This window comes from Spermophilus citellus (genome assembly GCF_964194105.1).
Source record: "Spermophilus citellus genome assembly, chromosome: 5".
Lineage (NCBI taxonomy): Eukaryota > Metazoa > Chordata > Mammalia > Rodentia > Sciuridae > Spermophilus > Spermophilus citellus.
Genome location: NC_138186.1, coordinates 134,914,922 through 134,941,015, shown reverse-complemented (window position 1 = coordinate 134,941,015; position 26,094 = coordinate 134,914,922). Strand labels below are relative to the sequence as shown.

Here is a 26,094-nt window from a genome sequence, read left to right as displayed (position 1 = left end):
ATTATTACTGTGAATTATTTTGCTGCTTCTGTGTCTATAAACCAGGTTTGTTAAGGAATAGTGAAGTTAGGTTCTAGGTATGCAGATTTAAAACAGAATTTCTTACTGAACCACAATATTTGTAGGGTTTTATTGATTCTCATAGATGTAATCTATAAAATTTAAGTACTTTTCAGGTGCAGGCAAGCAAAAGTGTGAATGTCTTTCTATTTATACAGTGGAGGGGGAGAGGTGGAAATATTTCCAAACATGATTACAAAACTAACACTCTAAAATGGCATTTGGATGTTAATTAGTCTTTAATATATAAATATACATATACATATACAATTAAATGCTCTCTAAGTTATTATTTCTTTTTCCTAAAAAATATATTGTAGAAAGTGGTTCACAGTTTTGATCATGGAGCCCTAGTAACTCATAAATGCTCTCTGGAGATATAATATTATGTCCATCACAAATTGCTTCGATAAATAAAGTCCTCTTCTACTTCACAGCCATTTGTAACAATATACTAGCTTTATTTTCAGAGAGCAGAAGAAAATCTGGCCAAGTTATTTATGCTCTCATTTCTTGTACAGCAAGTCAGCAAAACAAGACTAGCCTTATATATGGCCACACTTTTTGATGACAGTGGGAGGTTTCAGGCCAATTAAGAACAGTTTTCAGGAGAATCATTTGGATAGGATATGCAGTTGAATTTGATTAAATCACGTGTTGCAATTTTAAAAGTCACTGGACTATGACTATTAACAGTTTGAACTTTGTATCCAATAGAGATTTTTAGAAACATTCAAATCCATGAGGGGCTTCTTAAGTTGGATTTCTCTGACAAGCTTCTCTCATTCATCAGAGATCACCAACTAACTTCAATCCTGGAATCAATCACAAATATGCTATTTATTTATTTTTTCTGTCTGTCTGACTAAGCCGTGTTTCATGGACTCTGAAAGCATTTGAATTTCTAGCACCTAATATTAATAGGTATTCCAAATGCTTTTAAATATGCATTTACTGAGGCTGGCTTTGAACTCTAGATCCTCCTACCTCAGACCCCTGAGCGGCTGGGATTACAAATGTGCATCACTGTGTCCAGTTCCTTATGTGTTCTTTTTGGTCAAAATTTCCTACTTCCCCAGAAAAGACCCTCAAAGCAGAAAAAAAAAAAAAAAAGCCTATTAGGTTCTCATTGCCAATGCTCTAATTAACATCCCACTTCTTTCCCTAGAGGATCAGAGGGGGCATCTTTTCTCAAGATTCAAGGCTTCTTTTTCCATTGACTGTTTTCCAACCCTGTCCTTGGGTACAGCCAGAAATGGTACTGGAGAAAACTGATGGGAATCGTGGCCAATCAGAAAAGCCTTGTAGAGAATGGATATTTATGTGCTGTGTGAACCCTGCAATTCAGGGTATTAAAAACTGATCTTTTTTAAAATAATCAATAAATTGAAATTTTGGAATGCAAGAATATTGGCAAAATGTCAGATTGTAGATTCATTTAAAAAAACTCATTTTATTCTATCTGCTGGAGACATTTTGTTATATTAACAGTATTAAGTAGTCTTTGCAGGCCCTCCAGTTTCACAAGGTCTCTGTCCCCTTCCAACTGGCCTGCCTTCCTTTTTTCTTAGTCCTTGGAGGCAGCTGGAAATGGTTTTCATTAATTTTTGCCCCATTATGTTTCGTCTTGCTCTCTGTCTCTCAGTTCTTTTGTTCCACGGAAGTGGAATTCAATTTTCATCTTGGGTTTCTTATTCTCCTTTTGACTTAGTTCCCAAATGTTCTCTATCAATTCTTCTAGAATATTCCCTTGTATGGCAAAATCTGGAGAACAGGAGTTTCCTATGAAATAACTGGTGAATCCGGAATACTATCACAATATCCTTGCAGGAGAGAAGCTGAAGGGATTGAGACACAGTCCCAGAAAAGTCAGTGGAAATATGAAGGCAGGGGTTAGAACAGAGGAGCCACCAGCCCAGGGGTGATAAACTTCTGACCTTCAGAACTTTTAGAGAATAAATTTTGTTTATGTCACTCATTTGGTGATAGTTTGCTAGAATAGCCCAAGGAAACTAACATGATGCACAAAGATTCCAGGACTTCTCAAGGAAATATGAACAGGTATATATTTCCTGGGCATTTTGGAATTTTACAGAATTAGCATAGTCAGAAAACTTATGGGCTAGCTACTTGATTAATAAATTATTTACACATATTAAAGGCTCAATAAAAGTTGCAAAGGTGAGCAAGCTGACTCACTGCTATTACAACACTGTCCAGCAGAATGGACATGCAAATTAGCAAAGTAGGGGCTTACCCAGGGAATTACAAAGTGAAGCATAGAAGGGAAGGCATAAAATGTGGTTGTAGAATAATCTTCAAGGTCATGCATGGGCAGTCAGTCATCTGGAATTTGTTGTGTGGACAATAGGATGAATTATAGAGGAGGTATCAGGAGTTAAATTGACAACTTTAATTTTATATGAAAAACCTATAACTCGTTACTAGTGAAATAAGATAGAACTTGCTGTTTTCTAAACTGCACTATGGTCTCTCCATGTTGCACTGTTTACCTAAAAAATGTAGTCCCTAATTCCCCATCCATAGAAAATGTTTCTTTCCTATGCATGATTGTATTCACATATGCTACATTATTTGGAAATTGGATTACAGTCCCATTCTCTGTGGATGACTGTGAATTTAGTTCTGGGTAATGAGTATTTATTTTACTTAAATTTATACTGAATTCTAACACTTCCTTTATATTATGCATATTAAAAACATTTGCAGTCTCTGGATTTGCAGCATGCTCTATTGTGTTGAATGGGGGTGGGGGAAGAGATTGAGACTCTGTGGCAAGGGAGGACTTACTCATAATTTTGTTCAACAGCTATGCTTTTTTTCTTTTTCTTTTTCTTTCTTTCTTTTTTTTTTTTTTTAATTTTGGTTGTTGTTGTTGCTAGGTGTGAATAGGAAAAAGCATAGGGGATAAGAACAAAGCCCCACCTCAGATCTCCTTCCCCAAGTCACAGTCTGCCCTTCCCTGAGAAGTCTCTTTGCCCCAAGTCCCACTTTTTGTCCTACACAAGCATCCTGTGAGAACTTCCCCAGTCTATTCCCTGTATAAAGTACAGACAGCATCTAGGACTGTATGAATTCTTTTACAGAAAAAGTAATTCACTAATACAGATCCATGTCAGTTTGTTAGACGAATAATTTTTTTTAAAAAAGTTAAAAAACAAGGAAGGTTCTCTTTAGCAGTAAAGGGAGTTGAACTCTCTGTTGCTTAGAATTCCTGAATGCAAATATTTCTGATCATTGTGTTAAGCCTTTTATTCTTGAATTAGTTTAACTTATATTTGTACCCATGTAGGTGGAGAGTAAAATCCTGAAATCTGACACATTATTTAGATGTCTCAGAGACATATGTATTTTTTTAAAAAAAAGTAAAAGTGAATGTATTTACATAGCTCTTTGCCAAGAAAACGAAAATGTTTTAGGTAAATATTCAAGGAGTTAAGATTTGATAAGAATACTTGAGAAATGGGTGGCATTTGAATACTTCTTAGTTGGCTCTGCTTTAAGAGACACAATACTCTGAGACACTCACTAGTGCTTTTACCAGCCTGTTGGAGTCTTCAACATCAAGAGAAGGTGCCAACTGTGATCCTGAGAGGCTCCACAGAAGCCTGAAGTTTATGTAAATAGCCTTTGTCCTGAAGATATATGTACGACTAGAAAAAATAAAAACCTCTGCCCATGGAAATCTCTTTTCAAATGAGCGACATTTAATCCCAGAGCCACAGAGCTCTGGCAGATTTCCCATATTCAAACCGAGTGCATAGATATCATGTCACTGATTTGTCAGCAGTGAACAACAGCAAGCTTCTGGAATGTAGCTGCCAAGAGCTAGAGATGATTGCCATCTGGTGGAAGCATAAGGTTACTACCAGAATACAAGTCAAACTCCAGGTTGCTCTTAAGCATTTGTTTACAACTTGTTTACCCAACTTTTAAGGCAAGTGTGGAATAAAAACTGAAATCGAACACTACAAGGATCAAATAGGCAACATTTCCATTCATAGCCAAAATTATTATTTTAAAAATTCCTTCTTATTTTCTGTTCTGCTGTTTTACATATCCTCTGACATATTGCAAACATCATGCTGACAAGTATTTCTCTTTTATTCTATTTGACCATACAGTTTTTTCTTGCTCACCATTTTCTAGTTTCCAAAACCTGAGATAAGTCCTCTTACTGTGAAAAAGGTTAAGGGAAAATTCAAATTCAACCACATTAGGAGATAAAAGAATATAGAGGAATAAATAAAATGGCAATTAATGAAAGTAATCTAAACATAGATCTGAAAAGGATGGGTATTTAGTCTAGAATGTAGTTTGCTTTGCATTTGAGAATATCATCTCATTCTTTTGACTTGATTTGTTTATAAGCTTTGGCTCTTACAACTCCACTGTCAACTGGTTTCACTTTGGTGAATAATAATGACAGAGTATGTACTTGTATAGAGATTCGAATGAACTTAAAACACTTACATGAGCCTGAGGTTACTCTTGGTATTATAAAACCATATCAATAAATATTCAGTTCTTAATGTCCCTTATCAATGTTAGTCTCAACCTTATGGAATTTCTCACTCCAAAGTCAACATGGGAGTGGGTTGAAGCATATTAGGAAGTCTGGGATGGTGTGGTTGTGGGTGACAACTATATAGTCACTAATTTTTCAGTTTGAATTTGTGTCTCCATTTAATGTACAAATTATATATATATATATATATACATATAACAAATTAATTTTCTCTTAATATATGACTAAAATATGAGTTAATAACAAACCTAAAGAGAAATGACATGTCTAAATTTTATGTTCTTCTCAAGCATGAACTTTGGGTATAGGTGATAAAGACAATAGAACTCAAACATTCTTCTCTCTTTAACTCCCTGTAATTAATCTAGAATAAGTGCCATGATAGGATATGGGTCACACTGGAGAATCTGGTCTATTTCTATCCCCTAGCAAAGTCTCCCAGGTAATCTAGGTCTATATAAGTGGTGTGTGTGAGGGAAAAACTGCTCCCTTCTACCCTTCTGTGTTCCTTGACTAAGCAACACATTAATCGATGTAAGACAGGTTAATAGAAGTAAATCCACATTCAATGACATAGCTGTGTACAGAAGTCCCATAAAATATAAAACTTGAGGGTCAGATTATTGAAGCTAATGTAGTATCCTGAGCTGCAGAAAGGAATTGGAGTTTTTGGAGGTACCAGTTCTGGATGGATGAGGGGAGGAAACGTATGGTGAATAAAATTTGTCTTGTTATGTAGGTAAAAAGTCTTTCTAGTAATGGTAACTGTCTCAGCAAAATTCTTTTCTTCCTTTCAGAAGAACAGGTGACAGTCCGTCTGCACATAGTGTCAGCCTGGTCTCCTTTCCTGTTTTCTTAATGTAGTGGTTTAATAAATACTTACAGGATTTGTGGTTAAAAGTTTTCAAAAAGAGCTCAGACCAGATGATTTCTCTGGCATTCCTTTAAAAATCGTTGACTAGCACTACATAAATAAATCTCCATATTCTGTGTCCCAAAGCAAGTGACACACAGCTACCTAGGTGAGAAAAGCTTCACCACCAATTAATGCTCAGATTCAGAGGAACTGCCCTGGAAAATGACATTTTTGGCTTTCCAAAGTTCTCAATATCCATAGCAGATTGTTCCTGGTCTTGAGCCCAGCCCAAAGCTGCTAGACACAGTTTCCATTGATAGAAAAGTTGTCTGGCTTGTTCTTCCAAGTACTTGTCATGATCTGCAGTATGGACTTTAAAAACACTGTGCACCTGTATTTAAAGTCTAACAAATCCCAGACATTTTTCATATTGGGGGAAAAATACACCAATATTTCTGGAATAACATAATAATAGAAATGCAAAAAATTCATTTCATTTATAAAGATGATCACTGAAACCAACAAACAGATGTTTTCAGTACAGTAAGAGTAAAAAAGAATACTTGTTCTACATAACTTGAAGATCTTCACCTAATAGATAATCTGTGCTCAACTGAAATGATCACTGTGCATTTAGGGCATCTGCTGGCTATGGGTTTTCTTTTCACTAAAAGGTATTGCTCCCTTCAGATCTAATAGGAAAATCAAAGGAACGCTGAAGTTGCTACAAAAATTTCTGATTAAAAATTTTTTTAAATTTTTTTCTCAAGACAAACATACCTATTTCAAACAGATTTAATAGCATGCTATAGGGATCCAGCTTGATGGGACAATCTTCTTGGTCATAACCACCATTTTGCCCTCCAAGTGACTCTGGAACACATCCCAGTCCCTATATCACAAACAAAGTCATTAAAGTTGTAAGGGGAGCATGCTGCGCCAGCCACTGATGCCCAGACTGCTTAACTAATGTAGGACATGTTCATGATTTGAGAAAGGCCAGGTACATTCTGTTTGGATGCAGCTCCCCTATATGTAGCTAAGCATATAAACACTTTCCTCCTTTTGGGGGGTTCAGGGATCCTCCTACCTTGCTGCTGCCCAAGATTCAGAATTGCGCGATTACAGTTTATTAGAGACTTAGAGTGTAATTGTGCAATCCTGGATCTATCTGTCTCTTTCTTTAGCCTAATGGTAACTTCTGCTTTTAGTAGCAGGTTCTCGTACTCTGTTACAGGTTTGCCTGAAACATGTGCTGTCTCTAATTATCTTTCAGATGTTTTTGAAAGCCAGTTGCAAAATCCCAACCATTATTTGCACAGTATTGTTAGATTGCAATCTTGGTCCATCAAACTGTCTGTACAGTAGCTTCTATTGCAGTTCTTAGAGGAAAGTCGAATTTTTCAAGTTCTCCTCTGAGACCATAGGTGACCCAGAAATATCCTTTCTACCTAATAGTGATCATCACCCTTGACCCTAAGATTTAAGAACAATAGCCTACTTTCTGAAATCCAGTATGTTTCTATGTGTACTCACATTGTAGCATATCATTATTCTCAAGTCTCAGGCCAAACTATTTTTAACTTTTTATTATGTAAAGGTTCAAGATACACACAAAGAGAGAATAGTTTGACACACTTCTGGGAAACCAGCCCCTGACTTCATCAACCATCCACTGAAGATTAATTTTGTTTCGTCCATCTATATTCCTTACTCTTCTCTTCACCCCTGTTGTTGTATGTGTATGTTTGAGGGGGAGGAGGTGGAAACAGACATCATTTCATTTAATTACAGATGCAGATTCTTCAGCAGATAACTCTCATAGGTAGGGATGCTTAGAAACAAATAACTGTGTTAATAATAATTCCTCCAAGTCATTATGTATCAGGTAAAGGCTTAAATTTGCCTGGGTATCTCATAAATGCTTTCCTAAAGTTTGAATCAGGATCTAAAATAATGTTAATTATTGCAATTGAATTATATGTTTTTATGTCTCTTAATTTATAGGTTTTCTTCATTTTTTTTTCCTAGTATACTGGAAGAACTAGATTTGTTCCTTAGTGTTTGCTACAACATGAATCTTACTGATCATATTCTTATGGTTGCCAGTGAAGAGGAGCAGAAATGCCAATTGTACAGTCACTCAAGTAGAAACTTATAATTAATTGATGATGTTTTAGTGTTCTATGTTGTTCCCAAACACTTATTCCAAGACTCTGTGTACTTCACACGTAATTTCTTCATATCAGTTTCTTTCCTGGTTACTAAATGTAACGTATTCTACATGTTCTAGTTATCATATGTTCTAGGATTGCTTTTCCTCTGAATACCTTCCTTCCAAGATGTTCTTTTATCTTGATTTCCTGTGAATCAATAGTTAAATCTTGAGGCTTAACAGATACAAATTTGAGTTTTTAGAAAGACTACTCCATAGGAAGTACTTGTGCATTTCATCAAAATTTACAAAATGTCTGGTTATTTCTTTGAATTAAAATTAGCAGCTGGATGTGATCATATTAACTCAAAATTATCAGACAGTTCTGGTTACTGGATTTTGTTTTTGTTTCCAGAGACTGAGTGTCTTTCAAGCTGAGATAGATCTCACATAGAGAGACATGGTGGCACCCTTGATTTCAGGGAATTATTATATTCGGCTACAGATCCAATGAACACAGTTAAGTTGTGTGAAAATTATATTTTGTAGTTTAAACAAAATTAAACCTTTAAAAATAGACAATTTTAAAAATTACTGTGAACAGCCTCTAGATGAAAGCACCATTAAAACTGAAGACACCACTTAGAGAAAGAAAAGGCAAAACGGAGGAAGCTACTTGCAAGTAGATAAGAAATATTAAAAGGAACTTATATTCAGACTATATAAAGAACTTTTACCAATTAATAACAAAATTACAGACAACACAATAGAGAAAATGGGGAAACATTGGAATAGTTACATCACAATAGCAGATATTCATAAGAAGTACTTCCAATGACCAATGTAACAATGAAAAGCAATTTAATCTCTTCAGTTCTCTGGGAGATGCAAATTAAAACCACAGTGAGATAACACCAGCATCTCAGAATCACTGAAAATTTTAAGTAGACTGATAGTACCAAGTCTTAGTGAGGATTTGGAGATCCTATAATACCATTCACTCCTGGTTTCAGTGTATTTTCCTGGGAAATTATTATTTGCAGTTATCTACTACAGTTGGGCATGTACATACTCTATGACCCAGCAATTACATGCCTACAGAAAATTGTGCATATGTCAACCCAATAGAATTATGCAAAAAAATAAAGACACATACAGGAATATTCACAGCAGTATCATTGATGTTAGCTATAAATTCAGAATTACTCAAATCTTCTTCAATACTAGAAAAGACAAATATCTACAGTAGAATATTCTGTATATCATGGACATAAAGAAAGAAGCAAAAAACAAAATGGAATAAACTAAATGGCTCAAAATGTACAAAGGTTGTCAAATAGGAAAGCAAACTAAGATATGATATTAGGTATCAGGTCAGTGGTTAAATACAGCCACCAATAGAGTAGCTGCATTGTCTAGAGTTTTTGAAAGTGATCCTAAGTGTGACTGGGTTGAGCCATTAGAGAGATCTGGGGACTATTAATATTTTCTTTCTTGATCTGGGCAACTGTTTCATAGGTTCCTTTAATTTGTATGAAATTATTGAGCTATGTCCTTTCTTTGTGTATTTCTCTATAAGTATTGTATATTGTGGTAAACGTATTTATTATATTATTGTACTTATAATGTAGACAAAAGAAAACAATTTTTTAAAAAAATAGAATTGATAGTTTTCACACTTCTAATATTTCTCTATCAGTCAGGAGGGAACAAAGAGGAACTAGTCATGCCTATCAAGATGTCAGCCAAAAATTTGTAATTATAAAGAAGATGGAAATGAAGATTTACAAACACACTGAGTGACAATGAACTTCACCATATTTTCTTCTGTATTATGTAATATTATTCACTGAGAAAATAAAGCTATCATGATTAACAATATATTTTAAAACTAAGCAATAAGAATATGAAGATAATTATCTATATTTTTTCAGTACTGTTTAAAATTGTTAAATTCAATCCACTATGTCATTACATTTAAAAATTCACTAAAATTAATGTTAACTCTTTGGGGTATTTTTAATAGTAATGATGAAAGAGTTAGATAGTATTAAACATACTGTTTCTTGCTAGCTAAAACAATAAAAAGAAGTGATATGGTGACAAATTAAAACCATATTTTAAATACTCTTGGAAGATGCTCAGAAAAATATTGAAGATTTCAATATGCTAATGTATGTGATAGGCTTAGAAGAGTGCTTGACATTTGCTACACTCAAATAAATGTTATTTTTTGTTATTATTTGTATGAAAAAATAAATGAGGGAAATTTTCTATAAAGTCACATGAGAGATCAGTTTTTTTTTTCCTGACATCTGTCCATTATAATTGCTAGGTTGTGTTTCAATAACAAAATATATAAAGGAGTATTTTTATGCATTAAGACATTATTCTACCCTTAATAACTTCTTCAGTGAAAGCATTGTTTTATGGATGAACTGAGTAAATATAACCACTGATAGAGCTACTGGATTGCTTAGAATTTTTAAAAGTGATCCTAAAGAAACACTAAAGAGATGAATCTATCTATGAAATGCTTTCCCAATGTCTTTATAAACTAGTCACAACAGCAAAGAAATTGTAACCATGAGTTGATGAAGTTCTGAATGTAATTAATGTATAAAAACAAAAGTATAAAACAGCAAAAATCCTCATGTTACTTTGTGACATGCAGAAATTTTGCCACTCTTTCTCACTATTTAAAGATTTCCTGATTATCTCCTGACAAAACACTTTTTTCCAAAAGTAAAGATGTATTAGCACTAAGATTGATTTAATAAATTTGCTTACCTAATCTGTGATAAGTATCTGTCAGTAGCCAGGAACATATACAAACACACCTGAGTTGATTATTTAATTAAAATAGCACAAAAATAACTGTAGTAAAGAACCATCCTGTAGAGAATGTATTGAGGATGATCGTTTGGAATATTTCCAATGTTATATGCCTTCATTTCTGGAAACAGTGTGCAATCTATAAAACCTCTCCTCTTGAAAACTTTAAAGACTTTCTAGGATAGGTGAGAAAAGAAAAAGACATTTTTAGGGACTGGTTAAGAAAATAGAAAAAAAATGGACAGTGAGGATCTCATAAACACAGAAAGCAAGCTGATAACATACAGAATCTAAGGACCCCTAGACTTGACTTGAGGTCAGTGAGGCAAGGAGACCCATTGACCAAAATGAAATGAAGAATGAGATGGAAGAACAGGGTTAGTAATAGCAAGTGTGAGCACAGAAGAATGCTAAAACCCAAGATCTTGAGGATGGAGAACTTCTGAGAGACAATAAAGTCCAAGTCTTGATTATACTTATAAGAGGTTAACAAAGATGAAGAAAAAAGCTAAATAGATGTGTGAATATTAGGATCCTTTGATGCCATATTGGGAGAGGGATGTTCAGTGGAGAGATGAGCAGAAGAGGGCATTATGAGCAAAGATATACAACATGCTGTTGTGAACAAGAGCCAAACATAGAAAGAGATCCTTGAAGTCTGCTCTCCCACTCCTCACCTTAGCTCAATCCTGACATTTCTTTGAAACCCTTTTCCATAAAAGCTGCTCTTCTGACCTTTTCTGACTCAGGGACCTATGTCTGATTCCCTTTTTATTTTTATTTTATTTTTAAAATTTTCACCTTAAGTTAAATTCATTTTTAATCCCTCTCTCTCTATATATACATACACACATATGTATGTATGTATATAGATATATACATATATATGTATATGCATATATGTGTGTGTAGATAGATAGATAAATAGATAAACATTTTGATACTATGGGTTGATCCCAGGGCCTTAAGCTTGATAGGAAAGTAATCTACCAGTAAGATACATTGGAGTTATACAGGCTGGCCTTGAACTTGTAATCATCATGCTTTAGTCTCCCAAGCAGTTGAGATTAATACTGGTATGTACCACCATGCCCAACTGAGCTTTTTATATTTTAGCAACACTTTAGTTGCAAGTATGCCTTTAGTATGTCATATAACCTAAATGTTCAAAGAAATATTAAGTGGACTCATATTTATCAAAATTGTTTCTACCTTATATACATATATGACTGCATGACCAATGTGATTCTACAACATGTACAATCAGAAAAAACAAGAAATTATACCCCATTTATAAATGACATATCAAAGTGTATAAATGCATTCTACTGTCATGTGTAACTAATTAAAACAATTTAAAAATTTTTTCTAGTTTGAATAACAATATGGCAATGTTTTAAATCAAGTTGCCAGGATGTATACTTTCTGAACTCATGTGAAAGGTGATATGTTAATGTACAGAAGGTTAAGATAATTTAAAATGTGATTTTTAATAAATAAATTTAGAATAATTTTCTTAGATACAGACCTATTATATAGCATACCACAGTTCCCATCTGCCATCTACAGCAAGTACTGCTCTCTGGAGACTGCTCAAATGCTATTCTTATGCCCCTTAATTCAAAATTAATTCCAACAAAAACTAATCTAACCAAAAAATGTGGTGCATAGTTTATTCCATTGTAATTCCTGCTTCTGTAACTCAAAATAAGATTATTTTTCTGCCCTTTGGCCACAGATTACCTTCACACAATTTGAGAGTTATGATTTTCCCATTAAAACAGGAACTGTTAAAGTTATAACAATAACCATGCAAATGAATTACTTGTATATTTGCTGGAAGGCAAAATAAGGGGAAAAAAAGGAAGATTTATCTATGCCCGAAGAGCTACTCCAGTTTTCATAATATCAACACTTAAAACAAGCTGACCTTGTTATTTTACAGGGAAGGCATTTGCCAGTTTAGTTCTAAAACAGCAAATTCTTTTTCATGCTTGTCCAGTATCTGGAGGGATGGGGTTGTTTTTGAAGGCAGCAGGATTTCTCATGTATCCCCTTTATAATGACAATTATATCAACAATGTCTAAGTTACTTAACTGTTGAGGCCTCACTTAAAAAAAAAAAAAAAGTCTCGACTAAACATTTACTTCAAATGCCCATTTCACTTTGGTTGAATTCATAAAGCATTAGAGTAGCAAGAATTAATTAAGTTTAATAAAAGGTGGTGAAGTCTCCACCAGAGTACCATAGGCAAAAAATATTATACTTTTTTATCATAAAAGTATATAATTATATTAATTTCTTCCTGTATCCATAAGCTAAAAATTTTTCCTAAGAGGGTAATCAAATCAACATTAAATAAAAGTGGTGGGAATTCTAGGAATCAAATTATTCTCTTCCCAGTTTCAACATGGAAATAGAAGATGCAGCTGAATTATATAAGTGAAATATGAGTGCTGGTAAAAATATCTCATTTGAATACATAATGTATTCTTAAAATATGTCCTTGAAAGTGAAAATTTAAAATAGTCTTAATAGTAAATGAAGAACTTCTTTCCCAGAGAAATGGTAAGATTGTTGATAGATGATGATACGTGATAAGATTCTGAATCCTAGAAGAATCATTTTTCTTGGATGTAGTCCTAGCCATTCTAGAAGGCAGAGGATGTCCTTGAAGGACTAGGATATGAGGCTTGTCATATCTTATCAGGGCAACCAGGGAAATAGAGACATCATTTTTTAGTGATTTTAATTTTTTTTGATGGTCTATGCACTGCATTGATTATTTCCTTTGCTGTGCAAAAGCTTTTTAGTTTGATGTAATACCTTGTCTATTTTTCCTTTTGTTTCCTGTTGCCAAAAAACTCCTTGTCCATTTCAATGTCCTCAAGAATTTCCCCTGTGTTTTTTTCTAGTAGTTACATTGTTTTGGGTCTTATCTTTCTTAAATCTTTAATCCATTTTGAGCTGATCTTCATAATTGACAAAAGATAGGCATCTAGTTTCATTCTTCTGTATAAGGATATCCAATTACTCCAACACTGTTTATTGAAAAAACTGTCATTCTCTGATGTGTGTTTGCAGCACCTTTGTCAAGATTCAATTGACAATAGATAATGTGGGTTTATTCCTAGGTTCTCTTTTCTGTCCATTGGTCCATATGTCTGTTTTTATACCAGTGACATGCTGTTTTAAGGACCATAGCTTTGTAGTATGTTTTCAAGGTAGACAGTACAGGGCCCCATGCTTTGTTTATTTTGCCCATGGTATTTTGGCCATTTGATTTATTTTATGGGTCCATATAAATTTCAGTATTGTGTTTTCTAGCTTCATGAAGAATGCCATTGGTATTTCTATAGGGATTTCATTGAATCTATAAATTGCTTTGGATAGTGTAGATATTTTACCAGTACTAATTCATCCAATCCATAAAAGTGGGATATCTTTCCACTTTGTGTCCTCTTAAATTTCTTTTATCAGTGCTTTATAACTTTTATTTTCACGTCTTTGGTTTAATTTGTTTCTAAGGTATTATTTTCTTGGTTTATTGTGGTTAATATAAATGGGATTATTTCCTTGATTTCTATTTCAGATAATTTGCTATTGGAATATAACAACACTACTAATTTTTTATATTCATTTTATATGCTACAACTTTGCTGGAAACATTTATTGGTATTAACAGACTCTTGTAGCAATATGGGAGATTTCTAATATCAAAGGTCATGTCATCTGCAAACAGTGACAATTGGACCTGTTTTCCTATTTACATGTTTTTCATTTCTTTCTCTTGTCTAATTGATCTTCCTAGGCATCCCAGCAGTATGTTTAATAAGAGTAGTGGTCTTGTTCTGGATCTTAGAGAGAAAGCTTTCAGTTTTCCCATTCAATATAATGTTAGTTACTGGCTTAATACAAATGGACTTTGTTATGTTGAGGTTTGTTCCTTGTTTGCAAATTTGTTCAGTGTTTTTATCATGTAGGAACATTGAATTTTATTGAATGACTTTTCTGAATCAATTGAGAAGAACATGTGGTTTTTGTTCCTCACTCTGTTGATATGATGTGTTATGTTTATTGATTTGTGTATATAGAAATGCCCTTGCATCACCTTGCTCCCATAAATTCTGAGCAAGATGATTATTATCCTTGATACTGTTGTCACTTCCAGTATTTCAGCACCAGATGTCACCAAGACCCAGGAGTTAGCTGTTGTATGTTGCCACTGTTTCAGTCCCAGAGGGAAATCCAAGCGCAGGTTATTTCCAAATACAGTGTTGGTGTATTATTCAGAAAGAAATAGGCGAGTACCTAGCGATAGTATTCTTTCCATTTAAGCCTCTCTCTGGTGTCACCATTGGTCCAAATGCCATGTCTATAGTTACCAGCTTGTGGTCAGATACTGTAGGATTTGGAATAGATCTGAATCGAGTCACTGTGAAAACACCAAACCTAAGCATCTATGTCATCTATGAACACTGAAACTGTCAAGCTATGTAAAAACATGAGCCCACAGCCCATTAATACCAGCATAACACTATCTTAGAACCAAGGCTGCCTTAGGCTGTCTGTTTCTAATATGGACTCATGGCCCAAAACTACTAAAACCAGCCACAGGTGATGATAACTGGAGTGGAATTATATTTGGAGCTATTCTGGAGGCCCTATCCACAGGCAGATCTAGGGCTGGAGGCTTTGAGGATCTACCCAAGGTTAGACTTCAACAGCTATGCTGCATGAGGTTGGCAGCTGGTGATAGAGACAGTCCCTTTACAATCAAAGTTGATGCTAACCTGAGCTGTCCATGAGTCTCAGCTACAGAATCCTGCATGGTCTCAGGAGGATAGTGGGTTTGCTCCAGGCCTGCTCCAAGTTCAGCAAGCCTTGTGTCTTCCTGCCAGTGCATAGGTCTGTACTTGATGTTAAGCCTGTCGAGAGGCTTTGTGAATTCTGGTCTCCTTACATGGTTACTTACATTTTGTACCAGGTACTGGGTCTCACTGTGTTGGGCTTGACCCTTGACTTTGAGACAGAGGCCTGTGTTAGCTTCTGTGCTCTGCTCCCCAGCAATAGCAGTTACATACCTAACTCTGACATCTAAGTTTGGGGTAAGGGTGCTAGAAGCTGTCAGTCCTCCAGCATAAGACAATTCCAGGGGCTCAGTCTGCAAGTATTGGCTGGTTATAGGACTTTTTCCAGCACTAGATTTCTCCTGCAGGGGCCTGGTACTAGGTTTCAGATCTAAGGCCCTGACTTAATTCTCTTTCTCATGTCCTGGGGGGAGGTGCCTCTTTTCATCCTGGGCTGCTTGGAGTTGGGAGAGGGGTAGCTCAGGCAACTCTCTCTCTTCCCTGGCTTCTTCAATACATTTGTTACCCTAACAGCAGCCCAGTGAGTGGTCTCTCACCTGATATCCTTAGCCCTTGGTATAACAATAGATGTTTGACCTAGTGTGTCTGTGGGATGAGATGCCAGAGGATCTTATTCACCTTGCTCCAAAGCTTCCCTTATCTAAGCATCTTTCTTTCTGATAGAACTACTGCTGCTTCTGTGAGCCAAGGAAAAGGGCAGGGTACATAGAAACCTGAGCTCTTTCATATGTCTGACTTTGTGCTGATATTTGGAATAGGCAGAAGAGAGAAAGGTCTGTACCATCTGGCAACCACAATTGGGCTCAAAGATGTCTCGTATCCAATCACATGTCTATGCCTATACTTCTGGTGAAGTCAGTAGAGTTCAGCCAGCAAGGTCCATTTGAAGATGTTCACAGTTAGTGGGTGAGGAACACTTCCTGAGAACAGTGAATGAAATCAGCAAGCAGTTTCATGGGAGAGGGCCACATTCTAAAGCTCTGGGGAGAAGAGAAGAAGTGGATATGATTCTAACGGGCTGATGAAGTGACACCTAAAAATACAAGCCTGAGCAAAGCTTCTGAAAACATCATAAGGCTGCAGAAAACAGGAGAGGTGTCAAGAGACAGTGTGTCTTCGGAATCTGGTGGAGCAAGCTCCAAAGCACTGTCTTTTAATTGATGTAAAGAATAATTTGTTCTGTGCAAAGAAGGCAGTTTAAGAGTATATATGGATAATTATATGAAACCTGAGAATACTGTCTGAAAGAGAGGACTTTGTGGATGATCAGATTTAGATTACTTTCACAGTTTACATTCTTGCTTGTTTAAATACTTAACTCAAAAAAAAATCAGCCTCCATTAAATTGGATCTTTATAATGCACAATGAGAAATTTCTTGTGTTTTTATAAATCACTTGCCAATCTTATAAATTATTTATGGTCATTCAATCATATAACAATAGAGAATACACACATATATATGTACAAAGACGTAGTGGAAGACAAATGACACATAATTATATGTGCTCACTAAATTTTTTGCTTTTTTCTTTTAACAATTCATTGGTTTTCTAAGTTATTAAATTATTTATGGTAATTTAACCATATCACAACTAGAAAAAAAAGAGACCACCTCCTACACACACACACACACACACACACACATACACACACAGTGAAGACACATTATATAAAGGAGTGCATTTTCTTTTGGAATGATACTTTAAATATGCCCAACAAGCCTATATTACTTATGATTCCTTTTTGATCCTTCTTTACTTTAGTGTAATGTATAATCTCTGAATTATGGCTATTAATTTTGTTTTAAATCAAATTTAGTTCTGAGAAAGTTAATGAAAAATGTCCTCAAATGTCATTTGAAATTTCTTCTGAACTATCACTTAAATTTACTTTCTGAAGTGAAAAAGTATAGACCATGGAACAGTTGCTTCTATAAGCAAAGAAGGATGTTCCTTTTTATAGTCAGTTAGAATATGATTGCATTTTTACAAAGTAAAAAGGAATGTACATTATCTGGGACACTTCATTTTGTTTTAAATATGAACAATATTTCATCCCTGCCCAAGACAAGTTCTGCATAGCTTTCTCAAGAAAAGCAAGCCTACTGGTCTTTGGAGAGAAGAGACACAAAGAATATCATATTATGAACTAGGAATCTCAAAAAAATGTTTGGAAAAGTATGATTTTTATCCAACAAAATTACCTCAGGTATAATATTTAGGGGAAATCCTTTGATTCTTTTTAATGGATATATAAAATAACATAAAATTTGGGGGTGATGTTCATTTGTTCCTTTCTTTGTTTATGAGATATACATTTAGTACTTTGTAGTTGGATTATTATTCGATGGAAACACTAAAACAACATAGAAACTATAAACCAATAATAACATAAAAATAATTTAATAGCCATTTTATATTAGCAAGACCCTAAAAACTCATTTCTAATGATTACTTAAATGGAAACTACACAGAATTCAATTTTGAAGTACAACTATAGAGTGATTGCAAAAGCTAGTTCAGATTTATCCATGTTCCCATTCATTGTTTGTACATATTTTATCAATTTCCTGTGGACCCTACCTGCAGGTTGAAGACTTGACATCAAACCAGTGACTGATACTTTTATTTCTTTAATTGTTGTCAGGACACTTTCTCATGTCTAGGGCTACTGTGAGAACACTCTTAATTCTCAATTCTCACTTTTTCTAACATAATAATTATTGTGATTTATAACTGCCATTGATAGTTGGTCAATCTGATTTGAATCAAAGATGTATGGGGCATTATATAATTATAATGCTTGCAGTGATTACACTAATACGTTTATTTAAAAATACAGGATTTGAAATATGTATTTTTACACATAAAACATCTTCAAACATATATGCCTTTCATTTATACAGTAAGTAGTACTGTTAGGAACGCTTTTTGAATATAACACAACTTTGTTTTTGTGTATAATGTGTGACTACACAGCAATCACTGATATGTGGCTAAAAAAATGCATCATAGAAATGAAGTTCACACATGATTCATGGATTTATCCATCTACTTAATGTGTAGTTACTTAAAACCTATAACTGTTAGGACACTCAAATTTAAAAATGAGGACAGTAGATAGTGTAAGCATAGTCCTTACTTTCAAGGGGTGTTTATATTTTAATTAGGGAGAGATATATTAAACATGAAACCAGGTATTATTTGATTATAATTGTGAAAATTGCATCATAGTAGAAGTAAAAGATACTCAAATAGAAAATAGAGTTTTGTCTAAAATTTATAAGGTAAGAGAAAACTTGCAGAAACTCAATATTTAGTAAAATTAAGGGAAAAGAGTTGAAGAATATTCCAGGATAATGGAATACCCAAACCTTCCGACAGGAAGGAAGAGATGGGTAGGATTGTGGAGTGTAAAGTACATTAGAGTTGGAGTTCAGAATATTTACCATGGCGTTTCACCCTCATCCTATTTCATAATAAGGGAGATTGCCCCTCTAGAGTCATAAATATGTACATGATTAATTAAACTATGGCATTGTTAAATTTCCCTAGGGATGATAAAGAGAAAACTATGTAAATAACAATACCCCGAGAATGCTTAGCACTCAATATTTAGATAAGTGATTGGTCCAGCAAAGAAGAATGAGTACTCCAAGTGATAGGAAGAAGAACATCAGAGACCCAGGAGAGGGAGTAACTAGACATGTCAGATGCTGTTGGGACAGAACAAGATAAATTCTGACAGGTTATAGGCCAAACTGAAGTTTTTGAACTGGAATGGATGCTGGTTAGAGAAGAAAAGGGAAAAAAAGAGCAAGAGCCCAATTCATATGGAGAATGTAGGGGGATCGGTGGATCTCAGGTCTCAATGAAGTCATGGACAAAACTGTCTTAGAGATAGGATATTTGTCTGGAGTTGAGAAAATAAGTGAGAATAGGAGATGGCCACTTAGTAATTTGGGGGTTTGAAACATTTAAGGTGACGAAAAATTTTACATGTGACTTTGGTAGTGGAAGGCTGAGGTAAAGAAATTATAAGTTCATTTGCAATAAGGAGATCCAATTGGAGTATTGAAAAGATACTTATACATATGTGGATGTCATCTAGAATTATGGCTACACTGAAGCTAAAAGGGACAGCAATAATGCGGTTGCCAAAGTGTTTTTATGAAGGATGCATGATGAGTAGAGATTAGTAGACAGATGATACCAACAAGAAGAGTGATGGTGCACAGCTAGATGGTGGGTGGTATAATTTGAGTATTGAATGTCTCCATAAAGGCTCATGGGTTAAAGAGTTGGTCCTCAGTTTGGTGCCATTGGAAAGTGGTGGGAACATTTAAGAAGTGACACCTAGTGGGAGGTTTTAGATCATTGAAGACATGCCCTCAAAGGGGATTGCAGGATGCCAGTCTTTTTTTCTCTATTTTGTGTCTGGACCATAAGGTTAATAGGCTTCCTCCTCCATGTTCTCCTACCATGATGTGCTTCTGAACCACAGGCCCAAAAAACAACAGGACCACTTGATCACAGACAGAAACCTCCGAAACTGTGGTCTCAAAACCATTTTTCTCTTTATACCTGGTTTTTCTCAGGTATTTTGTTACGGACTAACATGATGGGGATATCAATTCAGCAAGGAGGTAAGGATGCAATGGCTAGCACTCAGGACAAGGAGAGCATGAACCTGAGGATAACCAGGATGTAAAAGAATAAGTAGTCATCCTCACTTGCAAGACAAGTGATGTCTTCAATGGAGAATAGGGATTTAGCCAATTAGGGAGAAACAATGTTCTGAAAGTGGAATAGTCAGTGAAGGTTGAAAACCACGGGACAAAGTTCTAAAGGCACAGTGGAAGAATTTGAGCACTAGGAAAGAGGTGAGAGAAGGGAGAGAGTTGGGAGTTAATGAAAGGCACAGAGCAATGAAGAATGGAGCACTGAGAGAATTTTACTGTAACAGAAAATAAATGTTTCAGTATGATGTGGAGATGCACGGAAGTGGAAGGAGAGGCTGAGGAGGTAAACAAGATGAAAAATTTGAAAGGGTTACTAGCTTGAGAGAAAGCTACCTCCCTTTAGGTGACAGGAGCCTGGATATAATACATAAAGCAAAGAAATGGCTGGGTAATCTGACAGGGCTTGATGAGCAGAGACTCCAGTGTGGGGACTGCTTCCAGCAAAGAGCAGTTCTTAATGTCTGAAATGTTAATATCTTTATAAAATGTCTAATCTGCCAGAGGTTTGTACCATGAAGCACAGGACCTTTGTAATAACTGACCCATTCTGACCAAGTGCTTATTTTCTCTCATTGGGCTTTCATGACATAGGGTTTAAGAACTTTTTAGAATTCAGTATTTCTTCATTGCTTTATGGAATGTAAGATGCATAATTTATATGTTAGATTTCCCCTCAATGTTGTAATGTTATTACTTGAATTTGATATGAAAAGTCATTAAGTACATTCCTTCTTTAGTTTATTTCTCAATACTAAGAAACTATGATTTAATACCTACTAGCTTGAAACTAATACATTTTCCAAAGATATCTAATTCAAAATCAGGCGGATACTTAAATGTTGGTTGAATCCATTTTTCTTCAAAATTTGTGTGATAATGTATGCCTGACAATATATTTTAAAAGTCATACTGGCTGATAGACCTTTACATTGGCTGTGGATAAGTCAAATGTAAACAAGTGTGGTGATTTAATTCTAGTTGATATCAGCTTTCAAACTCTGATCTTCTGACTTGTCCCGGTAATATCACTAGGACACATTATCATTAGAAAAAGAATTTGGGAATTATGTACAAACGATTTACCATACTCTTATTTTAATTCTCTGCTTAAATAACTTAAGAAATTTTATTTGAACAAATTAGAGTCTGAAACTAGGTCACTTTTATATTTGCGTTCTCATATCACACCCAGTGTCTGAGAAAATATAGATAATTGGGTTGTTGAATGCACCAATTATCTACTATCACACAATCCTGGATGGCCACCAAAAAGACTTAATGACATACAAGCCCAAAATACACTTAGTTCATGAGATTGTGTTTTAGCCAGGTTTAGCCAAACTGAGCTGGTTTCAGGTGAACTGGATAGGTTTTGCTCAAATTTTGAACAAAGTGTAGATAGGTGATGGGGTCAGGCCAGGGAAGATGGGAGCTGGTGCAGTTGTGTACAGTATGCATTCAAAATGCATTCTGCTGTCATATATACCTAATTAGAATGAATGAATGAATGAATGAATGAGTAAATAAATAAATAAATAACTTTTTTTAAAAAAGAATATGGAATGTTAATACCTCCAGAACACTTCTCTCCCTTCTCCTCACCTTTTACCAAGGTCACTAGGGAATTGTTCCTCCCAGCAAGCAGTTGTTAATGAATACCCTTTGGGTGGCTCCTTTTCTGCCATTTTGGGCAGATATGAAAAATAGGGAGAACCATTCCCTGATTGGCTTTTTTCCTGCTCTTCTGGTCATCAAGCAGGTGGAATGGGAGGAGGGGGCATTAGAAGAAGGGAAACCTGAAATCTGGGCAAGACACCCCTACTCTCTCAGGCACCAGCTCTGCACTCCCACCTCTCCAGAGGTTGCTCTCACTCTGGCTCTCGCTCTCTCTTCTATTCTTTAAATTAAACTTTTTGCTCTTGCCTTGGCATTTCCTGGGTGTTCAGTCTTCAACGCCAGGGTAATAGGACTCTATCCTGATTCAAAATGTCTAGTTTCAAAATGTCTAGGCTCCTCTGGCTGCCAGTTGCCTCATGTTGGGCAACTGATAACCTAACCCCACTCCATCTCACGCTCAGTCTCCAGCAGGCTAATCTACACAGGTCACGTTCTCATGGCCTAGTGGAAATATAAGCATGAGCAAAACAAATTGTGCAAGCGTCTCTTAAGCCTCCATTTCAGTAAATATGCTGTTGGTCCAGAAGAAGTCAATGGACAAGATAAAACCTAGATTTAAATGGCTCTGCAAAATTTCATGTAAAGGACATGGATACAGACAGTGGAGAATTGGGCCCATCAGTGCAACCAGTCCCCTGCAGGGAAAAACTCAGCAGATCAATCGTAGGATGACAAAAAAGCACCATACTAAGGGTCAGGAGACAAATCCCTGAGGCTTGACACTATTCATTTCGCTAATACGGGTGAATTATTTAATCACACTGAACTCTAATTTCCTTATTTGCCCTTTCCAAGCTTTAAAAGCCTTTGATTTTATACAATCAATCTTTAATTAATTTAATGCTATACTATTCGGTAGAAGGAACTTTAGAGAAAAGTTGCTCATTATTCTATCCTTTAGTGAGACAAACTAATGTAGATGGCCAAAATTGATGTGGCTAATTTTGACTATGAATCTTCAAATATTTTGTAATTACATTCAAACTGATATTCTTCTAGTCTGAATCTGGGTATGAATCAAAGTTCTTCAGCTGTATTTCTTATTTAGGTCTTCCTATCTGATGATCCTTTTAAAGTATAAAATATGTCAGTGGAATGTCAAGCACTATGACATCTTTTATGTGTGAGATGAGTTATAGGGGCCATTGATACTGTGCCTTAATAATTCATTTATACAATATAATTGATTTATGCAATGAATTATTATTCTTAAGTTGACTAGAAGAGTTTCTCAGCTTTTCAAGATGCTGATAAAAATATATGTAAATTTCAAATAGATGTTATATTTTATGTAAAGAGTACAGATAATACAGAAATGATACCCACTCTTCATTAAACAATATGTAATATATAACAAGGTCTGTATTATTTAACTATAAAAATAAAACCAGTTAAAATGCTCTAAATTAAAAATATTTTCTAAGCCTTCATAAGGAAAAAAGTAACACATACAAAAAAGTCTTTGAAAATGATTTTTTTGTGCCAAACAACTTCTTCTATTCACTTAGATGGCCTTAAAAATTCTACACTTAAATTATCAAAATATATTGAGGAACTTATAATTTATAACTTACTTTGACATATAGACTATTCTCTTTAAGACATACAGAAATGAGTTGCCATATGATAAGTGTTTATCCTTGTCATATCTCTGGGAAACATTTATTTTGGACTGATAATTTACTTGTAAAATCAATCACACTGGCCTGTGTCATTTCAGAGTCACCATGTAGACGTGTCCAAGAAACTTCACTCAAATCAAGCTGGCCTGGATTCAAGAGTACCAGTTGGTTGTCCGAATGATTTGGCCAATGTGGAGAGAGAGAAGAGCAAGCAGGGATCCCGGCAATAGTCAGCGTCAATGTTACTACAGGTCAGTTAAGCTTACAAGATAGTGGTTTCAATTGTCTACAAAAGACACACCATATACAGTTTCTTCCTACCATTTTGTTTGGAATACATGGCTTAGCCAAAGTGACTTCCTTGCCCTGAAATTCTCACTGAAGTTTTAAGTGCAGCATGACACTACACACTCACAATAATGATGGGACTCTTTCCAATTTTCCCCCCTCGTTTATGTTTTTTGTTAGTAAAGAAGTATTTTCTTTTAAGATTGCTTGTGTTGTCATGAAAATAATATCTTGACATCCTTTCCAGAAGAATGAAAAAGAAAAATTCATACCTTGAAAAGAGGTTAAAATAATTGAGATTTTTTAAATCTTAAAAAGCATCAGATAAGAAATCTAATGCAGACTTGAATTACAATGGTTTAGTTTACAGTGATGATGATCTGATATTCTTGCTATGTACTGAGGGCAAAACAAAAACAAATGGACTTGTGAAGTTGATAGCATTCAATTAAGCTACCCAGACTCACTTCCATATGGTGGAAATTTGAGATGAGTTAGCAAGGAAATAAGAATTTTCATTTCTGGCAATATTTTAGATACACAAACCAGCCCAGTTTCTATTACACTTTATCTTTGAAACTTCACATTTAGTTTGAAGGAAAATTGAAACTGTAATTATTCTTAAGCATACAGTTTGTTCCTTTTCCCTCCTTATTTGGTTTTGTAGCTAGCACACTTTTTTCTCCAAGGACATGTAAAAGTCAAAACACTAGATATAAAGTCTCTGAAGTGTTTCTGCTCCAAACCCTGTCTGTACAATCTGAGCTCTTTCATGTAGTTAGCTTACTGGCTTCTGACACTCCTATAAAAATATCCCATAGAGCTGTTCTTATTACCTTTTCATTGACTCTCTCTGAGTGATAAAAATGAAATTCTGTAAAGGACTTTGAAAACCATGCATATTGCAATTCCTCCACATTTCAAATACTAATCAAGTGTGACTATAAAAGAAACAACCTCAGCGGTGAAAATTGCTGCCGTGTGTTGAGTCTCAAGCCATTATTAATTCATTGGAAACTATTTTTTTTTCCTTTAAGATTATGGATCCTAAAAAATACCAGATAACACAATTCCTGAGATCAAAGTTTCTGTTTCAATCATAGAGAAACTTGTTATCTCATCTTTCCTTGGGTGTGCATCTCTGGGAGACTACAGCCAAGGCCATGGTTCTCTGTGCTCAGTGAATAATGCAGAGTATGTCATAAACCAGGGAAGCACCTGCTTTCAACATATGCCTGCAAGTGATGTTTTTAAAGACAAAAAGAACCCGGAATTAAAGTAATGGTTCTAAGCAAGTGAAATTTCCTAACTTCATTCAAGAGAGTAAAACAAAATGTCCGTTCTTAAGATTATTCCAACATGGATTTACTTAGAAATTACCCTATATGCACATCTGGGCAATATATTTACTTCTTTTCCCATTTTTACATGCAATAAATTATAGAATCTTTCTTCATTATGAATTATAATTATGTGACAACTCCATACATAAAAATATAAAAGTAAAATAAAACCAAAACAAAAATGTTCAAGCTTTATTTTGTACCTCATATAATATAGTATATGTGACTTCATGTAAAAAATAATTAATTAAATTCATATTTAACATTACCTTACTTGGTGTGGATAGCTCATCTCTGAATATGCAGTAGCCTCCTTTGTGTTCAGAGTGGAAAAATAAGAGGCTCTCTCAGCTTTTCCTGTTTTTTTTTTCTTTTCTTGTGTGTGTGTGTGTGTGTGTGTGTGTGTGTGTGTGTGTGTGTGTGGTGTGTCAGGAATTAAACTTAACCACTGAGCCACATCCCCTTTTGAAACAGAATCTCATTAAATTGCTTAGGACCTCCCTAAATTGCTGAGGCTGGCTTTGAACACACGATTCTCCTGCCTCAACCTCCTAAGCAGCTGGGATTACATATCTGCCTCCACTCCCAGCTTCCTTGTTCTCTAGTACTTAGACAAGAGTTGTTCATTTCCTAAGTTTTTCTTTTGGTGAGAATGGTGGGTTGCAGAATCTTTATAGCATATCAAACATTGAAAAAACAAAAATTTTAAAAGCTTAATTAAGGTGGGGTACTGTTTTTCTGATCGTGCTCCCTCAGATCCGTTCTTTCAATTAGATGAGATAGAACCTTTTCAAATATGCATCAATAATTACTAGAGGGAATTTTTTAATCAAGATATTCAGTGTAAACAACTTGGAGGGCTTGCTGTGAACAGCTGAACATGAATTATATAATAACAATTGACTCCACACAGCCAGAAGTATAATAAACTATAACTCTAGACCATTGCTGTCAGCTGAGCTCCTTTCACTAAGAAACTGATGAAAATGTTTCACCAGATCTCAGATGACCTTCTTCTGTGGATCTTAATTCATTCTGATGGCTCAGTGATGCTCAAATCTTATTTTAAGAACATTATCACTAAATTTACATGT

The 26,094-nt window shown here is 35.0% G+C and overlaps 1 protein-coding gene across 1 annotated transcript in view; it reads left to right on the top strand.

The window, feature by feature from the left end:
- The window catches only part of THEMIS (thymocyte selection associated), a 206,700-nt gene that overhangs the window by 171,125 nt on the left and 9,481 nt on the right, over positions 1–26,094 (top strand). The window contains exon 5 of the mRNA XM_081294651.1: positions 23,468–23,620. Coding sequence (XP_081150777.1) covers positions 23,468–23,599 — 132 coding nt within the window. The 3' untranslated portion in view covers positions 23,600–23,620. The remainder of the gene's footprint in view (positions 1–23,467; positions 23,621–26,094) is intronic.